This window comes from Terrapene carolina, unplaced genomic scaffold, assembly GCF_002925995.2.
Source record: "Terrapene carolina triunguis isolate 2854851 unplaced genomic scaffold, T_m_triunguis-2.0 Scaffold228, whole genome shotgun sequence".
In the NCBI taxonomy this organism is placed as follows: domain Eukaryota; kingdom Metazoa; phylum Chordata; order Testudines; family Emydidae; genus Terrapene; species Terrapene triunguis.
Genome location: NW_020664579.1, coordinates 4,389,188 through 4,411,037, shown reverse-complemented (window position 1 = coordinate 4,411,037; position 21,850 = coordinate 4,389,188). Strand labels below are relative to the sequence as shown.

The 21,850-nt window shown below is 48.6% G+C and overlaps 1 protein-coding gene across 1 annotated transcript in view; it reads right to left on the bottom strand.

Moving 5' to 3' along the window:
- The window catches only part of BLK (BLK proto-oncogene, Src family tyrosine kinase), a 42,718-nt gene that overhangs the window by 12,019 nt on the left and 8,849 nt on the right, over positions 1–21,850 (bottom strand). The window contains exons 3-7 of the mRNA XM_024194583.2: positions 21,096–21,189; positions 19,550–19,648; positions 17,760–17,863; positions 3,077–3,226; positions 2,196–2,348 (exon numbers count right to left, since the gene is read on the bottom strand). Of these exons, the coding sequence (XP_024050351.2) occupies positions 2,196–2,348; positions 3,077–3,226; positions 17,760–17,863; positions 19,550–19,648; positions 21,096–21,189 (600 nt within the window). The remainder of the gene's footprint in view (positions 1–2,195; positions 2,349–3,076; positions 3,227–17,759; positions 17,864–19,549; positions 19,649–21,095; positions 21,190–21,850) is intronic.

Genomic DNA, 21,850 nt, shown 5'->3' with positions numbered 1-21,850 from the left:
GGATGGCCCATATAAGCACTGTTTTCAGCCAGTCTGTAAGAGAGCTTGGGGAATTCATGCCTCCGGGGAGTAGGTAACCTTGGAAGAGGTTTGGAGGCTATTCCAGAGGGTGGTGTCCTCAGAATGGAAGAGGCAGGGGATCCAGGCCACGTTTCTATGGCTCCCTGTTCCATGCTGGGGATGGGGAGGGAAGGAGCCCTTGAGGGTTCTGCTCTGGAGGAGCTGAACAGTAAAGCGCTGCGTGGTGTGAGGTTATTGAGTTCCTGGTGAGAGGAATCATGAATGTTCCATGAGAAGGAGACAGACCAGAGCCTCCAGTCTACTCCCCTTTCCCCGGCAATGCGGGATCATCCCCATGGCAGCGGTTCTCAACCAGGTGTCAGGTTTCAGGGGGGCTGCCAAGCCAGGCCGGCATTAGACTCGCTAGGGCCCAGGGTAGAAAGCTGAAGCCCACTGCATGAGGCTGAAGCCTAGGGCCCCGAGCCCCGCCCCCTGGGGAAGAAACCGAAGCCTGAGCAATGTAGCTTCATGGGGGCCCCTGTGGCGTGGAGCCCCGGGCGATTGCCCTGCTTGCTACCCCCTAACACCAGCCCTGGCTTTTATATGCAGAAAACCAGTTGTTGTGGCACAGGTGGGCCGTGGAGTTTTTATAGCATGTTGGGATGGGCCTCAGATAGAAAAAGGTTGAGAACCTCTGCCCTATGGCATATTCTCAGGACCTTTCTGCGGTCTGGTTTTAAGTCACTTGAACAATGTGGCTTCCACCACTTCCCTTGAGACGGCTCCCCAGCTTACCAGACCCCCACTGCTAGGAAATGTTCTCCTCATATACGGCCTTCATGTCCTTTGCCGTGTCATCCCATTTCTCAGCTATCTAGCTATGCCCCTCACCGTGGTATCTGAATCCGTAATGAAAGGAGCTGGGACTTTGCACACGCAGTCAAGTCTTCTGCATTGTGCTGGCCACAACTGCAATTCCTGCACTTTCCCGGGGAGCAATCAACCACAAAGAGGCGGAAGAGGAGGAGGAATTAAGCTCCAGTTCCTTCCCACCCTGACCAGCCATGTATAGGAGCACAAGTTGCATCCTTTGAAGGGGGATGCATGGTCCCTGTGTCTTAGGTAGGTATAGTGTCCCTCAAGGCACACAGCCTCCTGCTACTCACCCCCCGCCCCCCAAGCCGGGCTGTAACAGATGGCAATTTCCTGCAATATCCGGAATAAACTTTCCTGAATTAGGTTTAACCTTATTGAATTAGGTTTCCTACCTTTGGAGTCCATTGTATTAAACATGCAATTGTTTGTGTGTTATTGTAGGACTGTAATGTAAATGTTAGGAACTTCAAAGAACTGTTTGGGACAGTACGTGTTAAGTGGGATTCCTAGGAGGTACGTGGGAGGCCTTTTGAAGCTACACCTTGGGGAGAAAAATGACCTGTTCCTGGAAATTCCCAATCAAAGACCCCTGAACTGTATCAAGGGCAGAATACACTTTTCAGGAGGGGGCTAGTTCTAGGCTGAGGCTATTAGGAACCCGTTTTCTGGGTGGTTTGAAGGATTCTCCTGCCAGAACCCATGTTGGAGACCACTGGGACAGGGGAGAGGGATCTCTGGTAAGCTTATTAGCATACATGTAGGTGCTTTTATTGTTTTAATGTGTTTTCTCTGTAATGGTTTTACCTTAAGAATAAAATAGGCTTGGATAGGAAGTGGTGGGTGGCAACTTACAACTGTTGACAATCACTCTGTTATTAGTCTCTGAAAAGAAAGCATGCAGGCCTGTTTCGGCAGCCTGTCTTTTGCTGGGAATAACACGGGGAAGGCAGGGAACTCTTCAGGGTGGACATTTCCCAGTCAGGAGGGACAGAGATGTCTCCCCCCCCGGGAAAGGCAACGGCTAGGGGGCCAGAAGCTTGGGAGTGGGTGCCCTTGCTGAAACACTAAGGGAAGACACAGGTGCAGTTGTCTTACACCTGTGGCAAAAGCTGTGCTTTAAAGCCCCAATACAGCCCTAAAGAAGCACAGTTGAATGGGCTGCGTAATTCCCACCCCTCCCCCACCACGAGCAGCGGGCTGGGTCTTAGCAAGGTCCCGCACTCATGACAATTCTGAGAAAACAAGGTTTTCCCTTTTCCTGTGGGCCATGTGTAGCGACCGGGGCTGACCCTGCTGGGCCTGGAGAGCGCTGTACTTACCCATCCATACTTCTCCAAACTGTCCCGCACCAAGTTTCTTCACAAGCTTCAGAGACTCCCGTGGGATTTCCCATTCGTCCTGCGCCCAGGGCCTCTGGGGAACCAGGGATGTGCACGGAGTGGTCAGCCTCTGGCACAGACCATCCCCTTTGTCTGCGTATTCAGAGAAAACCTGTCAGCTCGTCGGTAAAGGGCCAAACCCTCCGCCCAGCCTCCAGCCTGAGTTGCCGGGCTGGAGACGTGCAGAGGGTAATTCTCCTCCTCCTCAGCATGTGGAATGGCCACTCCACACAGGCTGCTTCAGCCCCAGAGCTCTGAGCGCCCCAGGAGCGGGGTCTGGAGGACCCATGCAATGGCAGATCCCCTAGTGCCGCCCTTTCCCCAGCCGGCTCGTGCCCCAGTGCATCACAGTGGTTGCACTCTCCCCCCGAACGCCTCTCTCCAGAATCCAGTCTCTCCACACACCCCTTCCCCCACGGAGCCTCCATGGTCCCTGCCGTGCCTCGTGGAGCTCGCTGTGCCCCTGGAAGGGGCGGTTTTGCTCGTGCGCACGTCCAATTTGGGATGGTCACTTTGCTTACGGCTGTGGGGGGAGTTACCAGCAGGGGCTGCCCGACTCGCTTCGAATATCTGTATTTCCGCTGCACCCCCACCCAGTGCTAGCTAGAGCAGGCATTTCATGCCCACCCTGCGTCCACTTCCCCATTCCCTATACTGCCACCTATTACAGGTATTGCTCCACATGCAGTCGCTGCTCAATGGGCGAGCGACTCATGGATAACCCCCGTCTGGCCACGAGGCACCAGACCATGTGGCCTCCTCATGCCAGCAATCTCAAATGCTATGACAGACGGCCCTGTACGGGGACATGGGCGGCTTACTGCTGTAATGCTGGACTAGGTGGTGCAGTGAGGAAAAGGTGATCCTGGGGGAGATGTAGTATCCCCCGCCGTCTAAGGAGCGGATCCTGTAGTGTTTGATGATGTCGCCTTGACTAGAGGTGCTGTCTCTCACGGACAGTGAAAAGGCATCTGGGGAACAAGCAGAAGAAACCACACTTACTGGCCTGGCTGGCACTGTCTGAGACAGACCTGATGGCTTTCGTCTTCCTTCAGTAGCCCCGTGTCTGCAATGGGATACAGCCCCATTCACAGACAGGTGAGTCTATGCTGGGAATATTCAGGTGCAGGGCACGCTACACTGCTGCCCCCCATCCATCTTCCATCTTGGTGAGATCCAGGCACTTGTCCTTTTAGCCATACCACATTTCATAGGGACATAGCATTTACCAGTTTGGATCTAGCTTTTGGTCCATGAGGTCCAGCAATCCCATGGAGAACACTAGATGCTTCCAAGCATGTGTGTCTGTGGGTGCAATGAATGTCATGGAACTCTATTCTGTCCCTTACGAGCAATCAGCACAGACTAAGGAGCCTGATATTTCATGGCCATTAGGAACCTTGGCTTGCATTGCTCTGAATGCTAATGGCCCAGCTCTCTTTGAAATTCCACCATGAAGATTTGTTTTGTCGTGAAGGCACTGGAGTGATGCTCAGGAGAATGGGTTTCAGCTCCCAGCTCTATCACATGCACCCTTCGCAATCTTGGAAAAGTCACTTAGTCTCTCTCTATGTTCCCCATCTGTAAAATGGATCTTATGCTTCCTTTCGCCTACCCCTTGTCTGTCTGTGTAGACTGTATGCTTCTTGAGTATGTCTTCACTGCAATCCGAGGTGTGACTGCAACATGGGAAGACACTCAACCTAGCTTTGGTCTAGCTCGCTCGAATAACAATAGCAATGAAACTGCAGCAGCCTGCCTGGGACCCTGGGTATGTACGCGAGTGGCTAGCCCGTGCTGCAGTCACACCCCTGGCTGCAGTGTTGACATACCCTTTGGAGCTGGGACGATAGAGTTGACATATAATAATGAGGATACAACATGATCCCACCAAGATATCACATGATTAAACATTGCCAAGGAAGTGTTATCACTGTGGTGATAAGCAACAGAGAGTCCTGTGGCACCTTATAGACTAACAAATGTATTGGAGCATAAGCTTTCGTGGGTGAAGTGGGTATTCACCCACGAAAGCTTATGCTCCAATACATTTGTTAGTCTATAAGGTGCCACAGGACTCTTTGTTGCTTTTTACAGATCCAGACTAACACGGTTACCCCTCTGATACTTGACACACTGGTGATGACCATCTCAGTATCTGGCAAAGCACCTCAGTCCTGACATAGAATCATAGAATATCAGGGTGGGAAGGGACCTCAGGAGGTCATCTAGTCCAACCCCCTGCTCAGAGCAGGACCAATCCCCAACTAATGCAACATCCTTATTATTTAAATCCTGGGGTTTCATGCAGGTCTGAAAATACACCTCTATTCTGCTCTTCTCGACTCTCTGCTAGTTCAGTCCAATATGAGTTGCCAGCAGCCAGTACATTTATGGAGTGATCGTTTAAAATGTACATCAGTAAAAATTGCAAGACAGTGTAGAGACAGTATTTCTTTTGTCTGCAGTATGTTTCCGGACTAGGACTACGCCAGATTAATCTGGATTTATGTGATTTTTTTTATGTTTGAAGTACTGGATTCTATAGAAGAAAATCTGTCATATAGGACCATAAACAGAAGTCATGTGCATCCAAAATTGCTTTGAAATCGTAGTATTCCAGACATGGGAGGACTTTTAAAAATGTATAATACCGACCTACTGGCCTTTTTTGTATTTCGTATTGTGTCAGTAAAAAATGTGGAGGGTCATTATGAATATGGTTAAGTGCTAGTTGTCTTGTCTGTATAAGTATTCCTGGTCCACCCCTTCCTCCCTCCTCCCCCCCGCGGCCATGCAATATTCCTTGCTATTCCAGTCTTGAGCCCCCATAACTCTGTCAATGCACTTCAGTCCTGGCCTGCAATTTAGTCTTGTATTGCAATGCAACCCTGAGCCCTGACCAACAGCATTCCCTGCTATTCCAGTCCTCACTGTTCTGCCAACTCACCTTGTTCCCATCCTGCAGCAATACCCATTCCTGCTGCAGCCCTGAGTCTCTCTTAACCAGTGACTGGCAATCAGGCCCAATTGTGCTTGTCTTTTGCATAAAATTCTTCTGGATATAGTCACCCTGACGCAGATTCAGTTTCTGGGGAATCAGGATTCGGGAGGTCTTTGGGCCAATGCTTTTAAAAGTGGCCAGTAATTTTGGGATGCCTCTGTTTTTGGGTTACCAGCCTGAGACTACTTGGGTCTGATTTTCAGAGTGTGCCAAGCAATCAGTCTTTTAACTGAAAACCTCTGGACCCTTAGCGACTGGAACAAACGCTAAAGGGCAGTGGTGGAGTCTCCATCTCTTGCAATCTTCAGATCAAGACTGGGTGCCTTTCTGGGAGAGATGTTTGTGATGCAGGAGATCAGACTAGGTGATCTGATGGGCCCTTTTAGCCTTAACATCAATGATTCAGTGACGTGAATAGGAGCGATGGTGCTCGGCACCTCTGCAAATCAGCCCCAAGGGGCCTCAAGTTGGCCAACCAAAAATGGAGGCAGGCAAAACTAGGGGACACTTGGTGGAAATCCAGATCCTGATTATCCAAGTATCCTCTTCTCCAGCACTTCTGTTTGCTTGAGATTAACTTGCTTTTCTCGATGAAGTGACCCACTCGAATAAGAGCTCTGCCTGATGATTAGAATCCAGCGGTTCTACAGGCAAATCAATCAGCTGTCTAAAGCTAGCCTTAATATTTACCCTGCCATTTATGTTAATGAATGGCTGTATCGTTCTGGGCAGTGTAGAACGCATTTCAACGGGCACGGGAGTTTAGTCTGTTTCTTGGACTTCGTCAGGGCACTTCTTTTTTCCTAAGCAGCTCCGGTTTATTTCAGGGGAGCGGAAGAAAAGATTTTTCATGGTGCTTTCCATCGCTGTTCATCTGAAATGCGAGACCGCCAGGGTCTGGTTCCTTTCAAAGTCATTTACCCATTTAGGGTTGATTACAGAACAGAGCCGGACGCTGGCTACTAGTGGAAAGGGAAAGTGTCAAGGCTGGAAGGCTTCAATTCTCTCTTCTCTTAACAACAATAATAACGAAAGATTGAAACAAAATCCCCAACACTAGTAGCCTCAGTGACTCCCAGTCACCTCCACAACAATAAAGCCGCATGCAGAGCTTAGTACTAATAAGGAACACTGTAATAATAAGCCAATGAGTAAAGCCAGCCAGCTCAATCAGCCCTACAATAATAATTCAGTGTACACATCCCAGCATGCAGATGCATCCCTGCAGTAAGAATTGGGCGAAGAGGGGGACCAACCCTCCAGTCACTATGTGCATGAGATCTGTGGCCAAAAGGAAGGGGTGAATTTTACTCTTCCAAGGGCTAATTATTATTTCTGTGTTGGAACTAATAATATATGGAGATGTACCTATCTCATAGAACTGGAAGGGACCTTGAAAGATCATTGAGTCTAGCCCCCTGCCTTCACTAACAGAACCAAGTACTTGTTTTGCTCCAGATCCCTAAGTGGCCCCCTCAAAGATTGAACTCACAACCCTGGGTTCAGTAGGCCAATGCTCAAACCACTGAGCTATCCCTCCCCCCAGCCATTGGTTTGTTGTAACCACCTCTTGCTGTTCATCATAGGAGAAGACTGAACTCCGGGACCGTCTTTATGTTATGTGGATGTACAGCATGCAGCACGGTGAGGCCCTGATTCAAGTCCCCTGAGCGCTACCCCAAGATAAATACACATCATCATAATGAGCAAGCAAACGTGAGCAAGAAAATGGCACGAAATCATGAAGACTACCTTGAAACAATGGACCTGTCTGAGTGGACTGGCAATTCTGTTAGGATAAGCAGATGCTTCTCTGAACTATTCAGATGTATCGTACAAAATTCAGATCTCATGCACACAGACCCCAATCCAGCCGAACACTACTGAAGTCAGTGTATTAACCGTCTATCTAGGTCAGGGGTGGGCAAACTTTTTGGCCTGAGGCCACATCTGGGTACGGAAATTGTATGGCAGGCCATGATTGCTCATGAAATTGGGGGTTGGGGTGTGGGAGGGGAATGAGGGCTGGGGCACGGGGTTGGGACGTGGGGAGAGGCTCCGGGGTGCAGGCTCCGGGCGGCGTTTACCTCAAGCAGTTCCCGGAAGCCACGGCATGTCCCCCCTCCAGCTCCTATGTTGAGGCATGGCCAGGCGGCTCTGCTCACTGTCCTGTCCACAGGCACCGCCCCTGCAGCTCCCAGAAGCAGTGGCATAGTGGGCATGTCTCTCCTCTGGCTCCTACGCAGAGGCACGGCCAGGAGGCTCTGCCCTGTCCGCAGGCACTGTCCCTGCAGCTCCCATTGGCCGCAGTTCCCAGCCAATGGGAGCTGCGAAGCCAGCGCTTGGGGCGGGGGCAACGTGCGGAGCTCCCAGGTTTCCCCTATGCGCGGCGCCACGGCATGCCCGGAGCGGGGCAAGCCCCTGACCCCGCTTCCTGGCTTGAGTGTCACAGCAGGGCAAGCCCCCGACCCCGCTCCCCGGCTCGAGCGCCAGAGGAGAGCAAGCTCCCGACCCTGCTCCCCGGCTGGAGCACCGGAGCGGGGCAAGCCCCCGACCCCACTCCCCAGCTGGAGCGGCGCAAGCTCCCAACCCTGCTCCCCGTCTGGAGCGCCGGAGCAGGACAAGCCCCCGACCCCGCTCCCTGGCGGGAGCTCGAGAACTGGAATAAAAGGTCTGACGGACTGGACGCGGCCCGAGGGGCCATAGTTTGCCCACCCCTGATCTAGGTACTTCTATGTAATATCAGGCAGCTGCCACTAGAGCGCCCCTGCTCTGCTCGCTCCCTGTTCAGGGCCCTTTACAAACTCACTCAGTTCAAAAGGTAGTTAAAATAAATTCCCTCTTGGGGTCCATTTTACTGCGTCCCCGAGGACACAGTGACCCTCGAGCCCAGTTCATTGCCCCTCCCCTGATTAATCCAAAATAACACAAAACAGAACACAAACTCACACAGACTTCATCCCAACTGGCCTTTACAGTCTCTCCCCTGCTTAGACAGGGTCTCTCCCCGGCCTCTCTGCCTACAGATGCTTTCTACCACTCAGTGCTGGCCCTAGACCAAATGGCACCCCAGCCAAGGAGCATCTTCAGCTCCCCCCCCCGCCTCCCCCCTGCCATTTGTTAAATGTTTGAATACTTTATTTTTCATTGCATTTGTAGCCCATTTCACGACTATGATGCACAATTTGCATGCATGATTTATCTCTGTTATATAAGGTGGTACATTTGCACGCTGGGATCTGTAAATCCATATTTATTCATGCCATATACAAGCAAATTAAAAAAAAGTTTCTGCTAAGCTTACAGAAGCTTTTAAATTTTAAGACTAACTAACATGTACTAACATCAAGCAATTGAACTGTGCACCAACATTGGGTGGACCAGTATTAAATCGTGTATCAGTAGGTGCCAGCCTTCGAACGTTAACGCAAGTTCTTTAGTTCAAAAGGTCGCTTTTTTCGCCCTTACCATGAACTGAACTGAAGCCTGGCATTGCCCCAAGCCTGGCAATCCAGGCGGTCCTCTGGGTCACCTGCCCTGCTCCCCCTCTCTCCTGTTTCTTCAGCTTTTACCCTGTTGACTCAGGGCCCTGCAGGAATTTCCTTGCTCCTTGCAGTGCCTGGGCTTTCCCCTATTCTCTGCACTTTCCTACTCTTTTTTATACCGGGTTCACCTGATTCAGCCTAGTTTTGGCTCATTCTGTAATCAGGGCTGTCTTAGCCTCAGGCTCTCCACCCTCATACTCCCCCATTCCTGGGGTATCTGAGAACCTCACACACTGTATTAAATTTATTCTCACACACCCCTATGAGGCATCATCCCCATTTTACAGATGGGGAACCAAGCAGAGGGAGATTAAATGACATGCCCAAGAGCACACAGTGAGTCTGTGGCAGAACCCAGGAACTGAACCCAGATTTCACAAGTCCTACACCACTGCCTTGCCCACAAGTCTAGCCTTCCTCTCTGTGGAGTTCCACCAGGGTAACTGAGACCAGAATTGGCCCACTGAGTCTGCAACATTAGACTAGAAACTTCTGATTCTCTTATGGGATTTTTTACTCCATTGTGCCTGGAATGTGCCAAGAAAACAGCCCTCATCACAGTAATGTAGCCCCACAGCACTGGTCTGCTCATCCTTAGCAAAAGTTACAAGTGATGCCTTAAGAAAGACCCAAAGACCCAATCAGCTTCAGTGGGATCAGTAACCGCACGGGTAATATTTTCTTAGCCCTTCCAACATTCAAACTTCAGTGATCTTGAGAAAAAAAGCTAGATATTGTGGGTAAACTCTTCCTTCCCCCCACACCCCAGAGATGTTCATTTTCTGTTAGTCTGAGGTTAGTGAGGCACAGCTGTTTCCACAAGTTTCAGAACAATTATTATTTTTTGGAAGGTTTGTTTATTTCCTCCAGCTTAGGCAGATTTGCTCTCTGGTATCTGTGTTATTGGTGACCTGCTTATCAGGTTGTCTTGACAAATGCCCCACCTTAACGTGCTCTTGAATGTACCCCTAGTGTCCTCTATAACAGTGTTTCCCAAACTTGGGATGGCGCTTGTGTAGGGAAAGCCCCTGGCAGGCCGGGCCGGTTTGTGTTCCTGCCACGTCCACAGGTCCAGCCAATCACAGCCCCCACTGGCCGCGGTTTGCTGCTCCAGGCCAATGGGAGCTGCTAGAAGTGGCGCGGGCCCAGGGACGTACTGGCCGCCACTTCCTGCAGCTCCCATTGGCCTGGAGCAGCGAACCGCGGCCAGTGGGAGCCGCAATTGGCCAGACCTGCGGACGTGGTGGGTAAACAAACCGGCCCGGCCCGCCAGGGGCTTTCCCTACACATGTGGCATCCCAAGTTTAGGAAACATTGCTCTATTAAATTTAAAGGGAAATTGCGAGCATTACATTACTTTAGAAAATTAATCGTAGACAAGATTAGATTACTGGAACTATAAATACCTGCATCACTACAATGGTAAGAATGAATTCTGAACATGTAATACACTAGCAAAGTGTGCTGTGTCCCCATTTAGTGGCTGCGACAGTCGCGGATAACAGCCTACTATTGGTACCAGTTAATGGAGCTACTCCTTTAGCTCAAAAGGTAGAGGCCAGTGCTGAAGGTCGGGAGTATAAACTTTGCTGATGACCCACGCAATGGAAGGTGGATGTAAATAAATATGTAACTAAAGAACAAAAAACCTTTAAGGTTCAAAGAGCAACATGAATTCAACCACACTGCACAGTGTGTATTAATTTATAGCTTTAACAATAATACTTCGCACTTCTGTCTGTGGATCCCAAGATGCTGTACATTGGTGAATTCAGCCTCACAACACCCTTTGAGGGACAACTTTTCTCCTTTTACAGACAGGGAAACCAAGGTTGAGAGAGATTAAGTGGCTTGACCAAGGTGATTCAGGAAGCCGGTGGCAGAGACAACAGTCAAACAGAAGTCAAGAACTTAGTAAGATTAAAAGAGGGATTGACCTCTTATCTGGATAAAAACAGCCAGAGGTAGAATAACAAATACCAAAATAACAGCGTGTGTCAGATTGAAAATAAAAGCTCACACTTTCAGGCATAAGATAATCACTGACTATTACGAGTTAGGAGGAATTTGTCATGGAGTAGATTGTAGTAGGAAGAGAGCCTGAGATATAAGCCGTTGTATTAGAGGCCTGGTATGAGGCTTGCGCTAAAATAGTGGGCAAGATTTGCTGATATAAAGCAAAGTTAGCAAAAGTCAGGCTGTGAGCAAACATCAGGCTCTGCCTGCTTGCAAGTTCACCGAATCTGGCAAGAACAGGGCTGATATTGCAGAAACACACATTCCTAAGAAGTGCTAGGTACAGAGCACTCATGCAAACACATTCCCGAAGAGTGGTACCCGAACATCCCGATATCAAGGATGGTACAAAAACATTCCCCAAGGATAACAGGAACACACTGACCCCTCCTAAAAGATAAGGTCAGGATGACAGTGTGATGAATAGAGATGTTTGGATTGAACCACCATGTACAAGGTGATGGGTGATAACTAGCCACATCCGGGGGCAGTAACTATGTCAGAGGGGCAGTATGAAACTTGTTCGTATCAGGGTATAAAGAGGTATTTCTGAGAGTGTTTTGGTCCAGCCGAGGGGAGAATGGAAAGTCCCGCCATACACAGACCATTGTCACAGACGTACATGTCTTAGGATCCTCGTAGGGTCTGCCAGGGGCTATTACTGTGCTTTGTCGACAATAAACCTGGCCTGGTGCCTTCGTACCATAACGGTTCTTGTGGTCATTGGGCGGTTCACTCAAGGTCTGCTGTGCCGGCTGTCTGAGCAGAACTGGGGCAGCACACAGGGAGAACACACACACACACAGCTGAACTTTTAACCACACAGATTATGCTGCCACATCTACCTCCTTCAAGATGTCTCACACTTTTCTCTGCTCCTCTGCAACTTCTTCTGACCACGATACTGAACATGATGGCTCTGATCCAGCCTTACCATGCCTATATTCATATGTCTCCTGAGTCCAAGTCATATATTTTATTCACAAGATCCTACTTCCACCCCTTGTATCAGTCTAATCAGGGATAGAACATACTATGTGGGGTAGATTCACCCATTCTCCACAGCACTGACAAATATAGAGTTTATGCATGATTATTATTTATATGCCACAGGTCCCAATCAGGATCAGACCCTCACTGTTCCAGAGACGGTACATGTGTATGGACAGAAATAGTCCCTGCCACCAAGTATTTACAATCTAGGCCATAGATACCATAGAGACTAGGAATATGTGTGGGCAAAGGGCCTCACTGAGTTGCGTTACTGAGCTGCCTCACTGAGTTTGGTTGGATGAATTCCTGGAGCTTTCATCACATGACATAATCTTTAATTAAAGATTAATTTTTAATTCCTGGAGACTCCAGGACAATCCTGGAGGGTTGGCAAACCTACCTCACTCCCTTTCCAGCCCTTCATTTGACAGCAGAGGGTCGACTGCTGGACCTGCTTGGAGTCCCACTGAATGTGACTGTCACTGTCCCAGCCACTCCAGAGCCCCACTGAAGTCAGTTACCCAGGCAAGGCCCAGCTTAAATCAAGGCATAAGGTTGGACAACTGTTCCCAGAGAGTAGTTATCAGTGGTTCACAGTCAAGCTGGAAGGGCACAATGAGTGGGGTCCCGCAGGGATCAGTTCTGGGTCTGGTTCTGTTTAATGATTTAGATAATGGCACAGAGCATACACTTATAAAGTTTGCGGATGATACCAACCCGTGAAGGGTTGCAAGTGTTTTGGAAGATAGGATTAAAATTCAAAATGATCTGGACAAACTGGAGAAATGGTCTGAGGTAAATAGGATGAAATTCTCTAAGGACAAATGCAAAGTACTCCACTTAGGAAGGAACAATCAGTTGCACACCTACAAAATGGGAAATGACTGCCTAGGAAGGAGTACTGTGGAAAGGGATCTGGGGGTCATTGTGGGTCACAAGCTAAAAATGTGTCAACAGTGTAACACTGTTGCAAAAAAAGCAAACATCATTCTGGGATGTATTAACAGGAGTTGTAAGCAACACATGAGAAGTAATTCTTCCACTCTACTCTGCGCTGATTAGGCCTCAACTGTAGTATTGTGTCCAGTTCTGGGCACCACATTTCAGGAAAGATGTGGACAAATTGGAGAAAGTCCAGAGAAGAGCAACAAGAACGTTTAAAGTTCTAGAAAACATGACCTATGAGGGAAGACTGAAAAAATTGGGTTTGTTTAATCCAGAGAAGCGTAGATAGAGGGGACATGATAACAGTTTTCAAGTACATAAAAGGTTGCTACAAGAAGGAGGAAGAAAAATTGTTCTCCTTAACCTCTGTGGATAGGACAAGAAGCAATGGGCTTCAATTACAGCAAGGGAGGTTTAGGTTGGACATTAGGAAAAACTTCCTAACTGTCAGGGTGGTTAAGCACTGGAATAAATTGCCTACAGAGGTTGTGGAATCAGGGCCGTCCTTACCCATACGCAAAGTATGCAGCTGCGTAGGACACCAGGAAATTTGGGGCACCACATTTCCTGGTGCCCCTGTGCAGCTGCGTGCTGCTCCAGCCCCTGCTCCGCCTCTTCCCCATAGACCCTGCCCCTGCTCCGCCCCAGTCCCACCCCTTCCTGCCACTGCTCCGCCCCAGCCATGCCCCTACTCCACCCCTTCCTGAAAGTCTCCACCCTGCTCTGCCCCCGCCCCGCCCCGCCCCACCCCTGAGGACTGCAGCAGGGCCAGGCCTGCACTCACCAGCAGCGGGAAGTGCAGCAACCTGGCCCCAGCCGCACCGCCAGTGAGTGCTGCGGGGTGGTTCCCCCCGTCCCCCAAGCCAGCTCCCCCCTGTGGAGGCCTGACCCCCACCCCACGTCGGGGGGCTGCGTAGGGCCCCAGAATAGCTAGGGACGGCCCTGTGTGGAATCTCCATCATTGGGGATTTTTAAGAGCAGGTGAGACAAACAGCTGTCAGGGATGGTCTAGATAATCCTTAGTCCTGCCATGAGGGCAGGGGACTAGACTAGGTGACCTTTCAAGGTCCCTTCCAGTCCTATGATTCTATAATAATGTGTATAAAAAACAAAAGGAAAGAGTGGGCAAGAGAGGACGGAAGTAACAGTGATCGAGGCATGTGGCGACATCGCTAGTCTATTCCTGGCCTGCTTAAAGGGACCACATCCTGCTAGCCGCAGAATCAATAGTAATGTTACTGAGTGGCTCTCTGAGGTGAAACTCTTAAGCGCTTTTTTTCAGATTTTCCTGTCTCAGAACTTGCCCTAGATAAGCCTGAAGTTCTGGATGTCACAGATCTCTGTACAAAGAAACCACCTAGCTAGAGCCAACTCAGTAAGTCCCCACTGAGTGGGGAAAGGCATGGTTTTATGTTTAGAAAAAAAGTTTGTCACTCTGCTTCAAACACAGGGGCTTTGGCATAGATACATAGAATCATAGAAATGGAAGGGACCTCAAAAGGTCATCTAGTCCACTCCCCCGCGCAAAGGCAGTGGGGTTCAACCTGTGGTCCGCAGACCCCTAGGGGTCCACAGACTATGTCTAAGATTTCCAAAGGGGTCCGCACTTCCATTCGAAAATTTTTAAGGGTCTGCATATGAAAAAAGGTTGAAAACCACTGACCTAGACCACCCCAAAGGTGTTTGTCCAACCTGTTCTTAAAAACCTCCATTGATGGGGATTCCACAGCCTTCCCTTGGAAGCCTGTTCCAGAGCTTAACTGCCCTTATGGTTAGGACGTTTTTTTTTTTAATATCTAACCTAAATCTCTCTTGCTGCAAATGAAGCCTATTTCTTGACCAACATTCAGTGGACATGGAGAACAATTGATCACATTCCTCTTTATAACAGCCCTTAACGTATTTGAAAACTGTTATCAAGTCCCCGCCCAGTCTTCTTTTCTCAAGTAACTTGCTCTCCCTGCTTAGCAAGGTAAGATCTTCTTTGCCTGAGAATGGCACATCTAATCAACTCCTCTCATTAGTGTTGTGAGCTGGAAAGAGAGCTTGTCACCCAAACTATTGTTATGTAATGGTGGGGCCCACAATATGTCTAGGGACTGGCCACACAGAGAAAGGGACAGTCCCTGTTTGAAGAGCTTCCTTGCTAAAGGTACAAGAGAAACACATGAAAGTTGGTGAAAGCTGCGCTCACATACAAGCACTTTAAAAAAAATTAAGCATCTAGGCCAGCTGCCCCTCCCCCAAGCTTTTACTAGCTGGCTCAAAAAAGAATTAGATAAGTTCATAGAGCATAGGTCCATCAACTGCTCTGAGCCAAAATGGTCAAGGATGGAAACCCATACTCCAGGTGCCCCTAAGCCCCTGACTGCCAGAAGCTGGGACTGGACGACAGCGGATGGATCACCCAATAATTGCCTTGTGCTGCTCATTCCCTTTGAAGCCTCTGGCATTGGCCACTGTCAGAGACAGGATACTGAGCTTGATGGACCATTGGTCTGAGCCAGTGTGGCCGTTCTTATGGATAATACATTGTAGAAGTGGGCATTCAAGAGGGATTTCAATGAGGAGAGGTTAGTAGCTTTTCATATCACTGCAGGGGACACTCCAAATCTCTATCTGTCTATCTAAGATACTGGGAGGTAAGGAAATGCTACTGTCCCCATTTTACAGATGGGGAACCGAGGAGCACAGAGAAACTAAATGACATGTTTAAAGCAACACCGGCAGTCTGTGTGGATCAAGGACATGAATAGGGTGACCAGATGTCCCGATTTTATAGGGACAGTCCCGATATTTGGGGCTTTTTCTTATATAGATACCTATTACCCCCCACCCCCTCTCCCGATTTTTCACATTTGCTGTCTGGTCACCCTAGACATGAACCACCTCTCCCAAGTCCTAGGCTAGAGCCTAAGCCACTGAACCACCTTTCCTCTATGACCAAGTAGACTTCCATCTTCTATGCTGATGGAGGCAAGAACCATAAAACAAGAAAGAACAAAAACAAAGTCCCCTTTGGAGAACCCAGTCTGCGACTTTCTGGTAATCCTCTGTCCTGAAGTGAACACAAAATGGCTGCTGGACTTTGCAGACAGCACACTTCCTAAATTTGTAAAGGCGTATGTGATGGGGCAGAGAACCTCCCCCCGCCCACACACACACACCAGTCAAGAAGGGCTTAAAGAACTCTGTGGTCACAATCAGCCCAACCCGCTGCAGCTGCATGGCTTGTCAGGCCCAGGGGTGGGCCCTTAAAGGGGAGGTGCACAGCCCAGTTGCGATTACACTCTGAAACAAGCAGAGCTAGAGCTCCCAGACTAGGGCTACGTCTACACTACATCTTTTCCAACGGCGCAGCTGCACCAATGCAGCTGTGCTTCTGTAGCGCTTGTGATGAAGATGCTCTTAAATCGACGGGAGAGAGCTCTCCCATCAGCTTAATAATTCCTGCCTCTGCAAGAGGTGGTCGCTATGTCAGCGGCAGAAGCTCGCCTGCCAATATAGCGCTTAGGTCAGTGTAATTTATGCCGCTTAGGGTGTGGATTATTCACATCCCTGAGTGACGTAAATTATACTGAATTACTCTGTAGTGTAGACAAGGGCTAGGGCGTGGGGTTCTTTGCTGAGGAACAGCTTGGCAGCACCACCTGCCAGCGCCCTCTGAGAAAAGAAGGCAGGCTGGTTTGTTTCTTTTACTGACATCCCCAAGACTATCTCTTGGCCTGTGGCCATGGAGGAGAACGGGAGCTGAGATTTCCTGTGGAGCCAGAGAGAGAGCTTCCCTTCCTTTGTGTGAGGGAGGGGCCTGGCTCCTTGTGGGCCTTGGGACGAGTTGCCTTTTTATTTGGACTGTTTTATATTCTCCTGGAAGAGGGTGGACTTGCTAAGAGGTACAGCTGGAGGGCCGTACCCCAGGACTGGCCCACAGGAATGCTGTCACCCAGGGAATATTGTATAAACGCCTGCCTTCATCCCAAAGGGGCAACCTTGAGACATAACCTCTAACAGTGCAGCACAAAGAAACAAGATCTTAACAGTTACATACACGCAAAAGATTATGTAACACTGACAGACCACGGTCGGGATCGAACCTGGGACTTCTGGAACTAAATGCATGAGCCACTACTGCGTGAGCTAAAAGGTACGCGGCCCTTAGCTAAGGCTGTAGCAAACTCATTAATCTCTAAGTGGTCTCGGTGCTACTAGAGGGGACAGAACACCACATCCAGGAGATGTGTGGGTTACAATTGTTTACTTCAGCGATTCCTCCCTTCCATCTATATCTGATTGAGTCCTCAACACCTGTGCGCGTTGGTGTGTATGTGAAAATTAATAACTAGGGATGGGTGAATCAGTTCAGAAAGCTCGTGAATTACCCTTTCTCCCCCAGCCCAAATGTATGTCCATGCACAGAATCAAGCCTTTCAGAGGCTCTGAAACATTTGGATCAATTCCCCCCATTAAAGGTAGTGGGGAAAAGATTTTTTCCTCCTGTGAAAAAATTCCACAAAACTGAAATTCTTTTCATCAAAATGTTCTTCAAAATGGGTTGAGTTTTGGTTGAAAACCCAAACGCTCTATGAAAAATGTTGACAAAAGTGTCCATTTTGCCAAAAAAGCCATTTCCATCAGAGAAAAACAATGATTCTATGGAAAATGTTTTGACCACCACTCCCTCTTGCACTACCCACATCTTTGACACAAAATATGCCAGGGGCTGTTCTGCGGGTAGCCATCATTTCCACACCCACACCCAGGCACCGGAACTGGAAATGCAAGAAATCTTGTGAGAAAAATCTGATCTCATGAAATTAGGGCCCAGTTTTGCAGACGTTTTGTATCTAATCTAATCTGTCTAGGTTGGTACAGCTCCAGTAGGTTTCAAGAGTGTAGAACTATAGGAGAAGCAGCCACATTTGCGGGGGTTCTAATTTGAAATCTTTGGAGGTTTGTTCAGCAATGGCAATAATCAGAAGCCACCCACCTCCCGAATCTTACCTTTATTTGTTTCACTCTCTCTTACAAGGAAAGACCCGACTTTGTTGCCAGGAGCCATCAACAACCGTTCGGCATCTTTTCTACTGAGAGCTTTAAAAAACCATCTGAGGGAGAAAAGTCATGAAATAGTTATAAAGAGCTCCAAGAAGAGGCAAATCCTACCCAGCTGTTCACTTTTGTGCCATTAAAATGCTTAGTGTTGTGTTTAGCCTAGCAAAATGAAGGCTATGAGGGGACATGATTGCTCTTTAGAAATACATTGGGGGAGTGAGAAGAGCTATTTAAGTGAAAGGACAATGGGGATAAACTGGCCATGATTAAATTCAGGCTGGAAATTAGAAGCAGCTCTCTGACCATCAGAGGAGTGAGGTTCTGGAACAGCCTTCCTATAGGAGTAGTGAGGGCAAACAACCTCACTAGTTTTAAGAGGGAGCTGATAGGTTGATGAACAGGATTAGTTGAGGTGGTTGTCTGTGATAGCAGGGGACTGGACTCAACCCAAACAGTCGCTTTCAGTCCTAGGTTGGCTGTTCCTCTGTCTAAGACTGACTACATTTCAGGATGGTTTTAGGTTGGGAAGAGTCCCCTAACATAACATTTTCAAGAGATTAGGATCAGACTTCTGTTCACTTTGTGTCCAAATATCAGTGTGAATGTATATCCCAGGGATAAGCCTGTATATATTCTTTTGCAGGTTCAGCTGGATACATCTTCACTTCTCTAGCTTAGTAAGTCACATGGCGCTGGGCTGTTAAAGAGCTGTCATGTTCTGCCCCAGGAAAAGGTTTTTCAGTGGTGAGCAGAGGGATGGCTGTATATGCAAGTATATGCAAATAGACAGCATATCACTGGAATCAGGAATATCTCTGAAACTGGAGTAGGGTGACCAGATGTCCCGATTTCATAGGGACAATCTCGATATTTGGGGCTCTGTCTTATATACCTCTACCCCGATATAACGCTGTCCTTGGGAGCCAAAAAAATCTTACCGCGTTATAGGTGAAACTGCATTATATCGAACTTGCTTTGATCCGCCAGAGTGCGCAGCCCCGCCCCCCCATAGAGCACTGCTTTACCGCGTTATATCCGAATTCGTGTTATATCGGGTCGCGTTATATCGGGGTAGAGGTGTAGAGGTGCCTATTACCCCCCACACCTCCATCCCGATTTTTCACACTTGCTATCCAGTCACCCTAAACTGGAATGACCTTTTTTTAAACTGTACCCACTGTAGTCTCCTTTGGAATTCTTTGGGACCAAAGCTGCTATATAATCATATGGCATTATATTACAGAGTGTATCCCTTTTAAGCTGTTACTGTTTGCAGATATGTTAAGGGATTGAATTCCTCCCAAATTGAAATTGAATGCTGCCTTTTACCTTTCTCCCACACTAGAAACTCCATTTGCACCTTCTCTGAGCCCTTTAATTCACTGGTATTTAAAGGATATGAAGATATTAGGAATTCAATCTTCCCATTAGAAAGATAGGGAACAGTATCAGTATTTTTATTAGTCTTCTGGCCAAATTCCTCTTGGCAATTCCAATCCCCTAAAACACTCTGCATTTTAAACTCCACATCCTCTCCTAAATTGGTGTGTCGTGTTACTGTGGGCTGTGAAACAGCTGTCACCTTCCAGCACAGCTGTGGCTGCATTTCGGTGACGGTTGAAACAATTCCTATTGTCAGCCCTTCCTACTCCTATATTTATAATAACCCTCGGAGGGGCTAGTATCAATACAAAGCATTGATATTAGCGTTCATGTTTCATATAAGCTTGTGCACCTACTTTTCCACTTCCAAGGTATCCATCTGTGCGACGAAGTTACTGGGGACGTAACCCTTCTTTCCAGTGGTGAGAGACTTTGCCAGCCACCAGTCCCCATCTCTACAAACCAAACAGGACAAGAAGCATGAACACCGAAAGGAGCTTCGACATGGATCCCGCCTAAGACGACTCATGGATTTGGAGGCTTCATGAACCTTGCAAAGTAGGAAGCACGTTTTGAAGCCCTCTCTCATGCAGGTAGCCCTGTACTCTACAGGTAGCACCACAGGGTGTGTCTACACTGCAGCTGGGAGGTGATCAAGCTAGCGTGCTAAAAATAGCTGTGTGCCTGCAGCCGCACTGGCGGTGACTTGGGCTAGCTGCCCAAGTACAACCCGGTCTGAGATCGTAGGTATATGCTGCCGTGGGGCCATCCTGATATTTTTAGCACAGTAGTTTGATCAGAACTGGCGCAGGTATGTCTACCCGAGCTGGGAATTACACCTCCCAGCTGCAGTGTAGACAGACCCACAGACGCTCATTCCTATAGGCCACCCCCAGTTTGAAGGCAGTCTAGAAAGGCAACCTTTAAAGACACTGGTTTATTCAACCCTGAACAAGTGGGTGTTTTTCACTTCCCACCTTCAGCCCCAAACTCCCAGACAGAGACCCGAGCACTGTCTTCAATTCCCCATCTGCTCCTCACTGCTGCTTCCTTTATCACATGAGGCATCTCTCTGCTTTGGTCACTCCGAGTGCCTTCAGAAACCACAGCACTACCGGGGTAGTAACTGAAAGCTGTTCTCATCCCCTGGATGTTCAGGAGCCAACATGTACCCAGCTGAGTGGTCTCAGCCCAGGGGGCAGGTGTCTGAATCAGAAATATCTACCAGCATCACTAACCCCATTTGTGAGAGCCTCACAGAGAGGTTATGGACTAACACTTAATGAACAGCTCTCTCACCACAAATCCCTAACTGGGAGAGTGGAAAGTCACATGGTAGGGGGAGGGCCTGCTAAACCCAGGGTTGTGAGTTCAATCCTTGAGGGGGCCATTTAGGGATCTGGGGCAAAAATCTGTCTGGGGATCGGTCCTGCTTTGAGCAAGGGGTTGGACTAGATGACCTCCTGAGGTCCCTTCCAACCATGATGTTCTATGAATGCAAGGAAAGCCTGCAATGTTATTAACACCTGGTGTCCGTTTCAGGGCTGGCTCTCTTTCACCAGGACTATGGTCACACAAAAGTTTTTAAAACAAACTAAACCCACATCCTTTTTAAGGCAAAGATCAGCCTATGTGCTGACAAGTCATTATTTATACTACTTCAGCACCTATGAGCATCAACTCACAGCAAAGCCACATTGCTGGGTGCTGTCCATACAAACCCAATTGACTAAAGATGTGTTATCATCTCTGTTCTACAGATAGGGAACCAAGTGACTTCCCAAGACCACAGAGTAGGCCTGGAAGAGCCAAGCACTGAACCCAGATCTCCGGAGCCCCACGGTATTTTGTAAAGACTTCTCCAGCAGGGGCTGGCAAGTGCTGTGGAGGGGGATCACTTACTTAGATAGGATTTGAAGCTTCTCTCCCTTGGTCAGCTCCAAGTCGCGGTCACTCGTGGAGGCGAAATCATACAGTACAATCACAAAGTCCTCTTCTGCAGCAAGAGAAAGTGACACCATTGGGTTTAGCTGGTCTGCCATTGATTGAGGAATTAAATATGTGGTGCATGGATTTTAGTGAACTCCAAACCCCACCTCCTCCCTCTTCCCTTGGTCATAGTGGATGACATCACCATCCTCTCTAGTGCGTATTCTGGGCCTTCCCTTTTAATTCAATATCTCTCTAGACCCGCACATCTAGGCCACATTTAAATCTTGTCGCTACTTTCTACACAACATCTCTGAGGCCTTGTCTACATTGGCAGCAGTGTGTAGGGTACGAGTAGCCACCGTGAAAAGCAGGCTGCGTCCACAGTGTGGCGTGTCGCTACATGCAGCAGTGAAAGGCTCTGGCAGCGGGGAGGCAGAAAGGAAAGGTTCCCGCAGCTCCCCGCTGCCAGAGCCTTTCCCCGCTACTGAGCCTTTCCCTGCGTCGGGGAAAGGCTCCTGCACAGGGAGGACACGGGACACTACCCTTAAAAATAGCAGTGGAGATGGGGGAGGCATTATTTGGGCACGTAGAGAGCTATGTAGGGTAAATACCCTAAGGTTCTAGTGTGTCTTTACTCACCTAAGCAGTGCCTCACGGTCAGGGCCGGCTCTACGATTTTTGCCGCCCCAAGCAAAAATTTTTTTGGCTGTCCCCCCTTTTTTTTT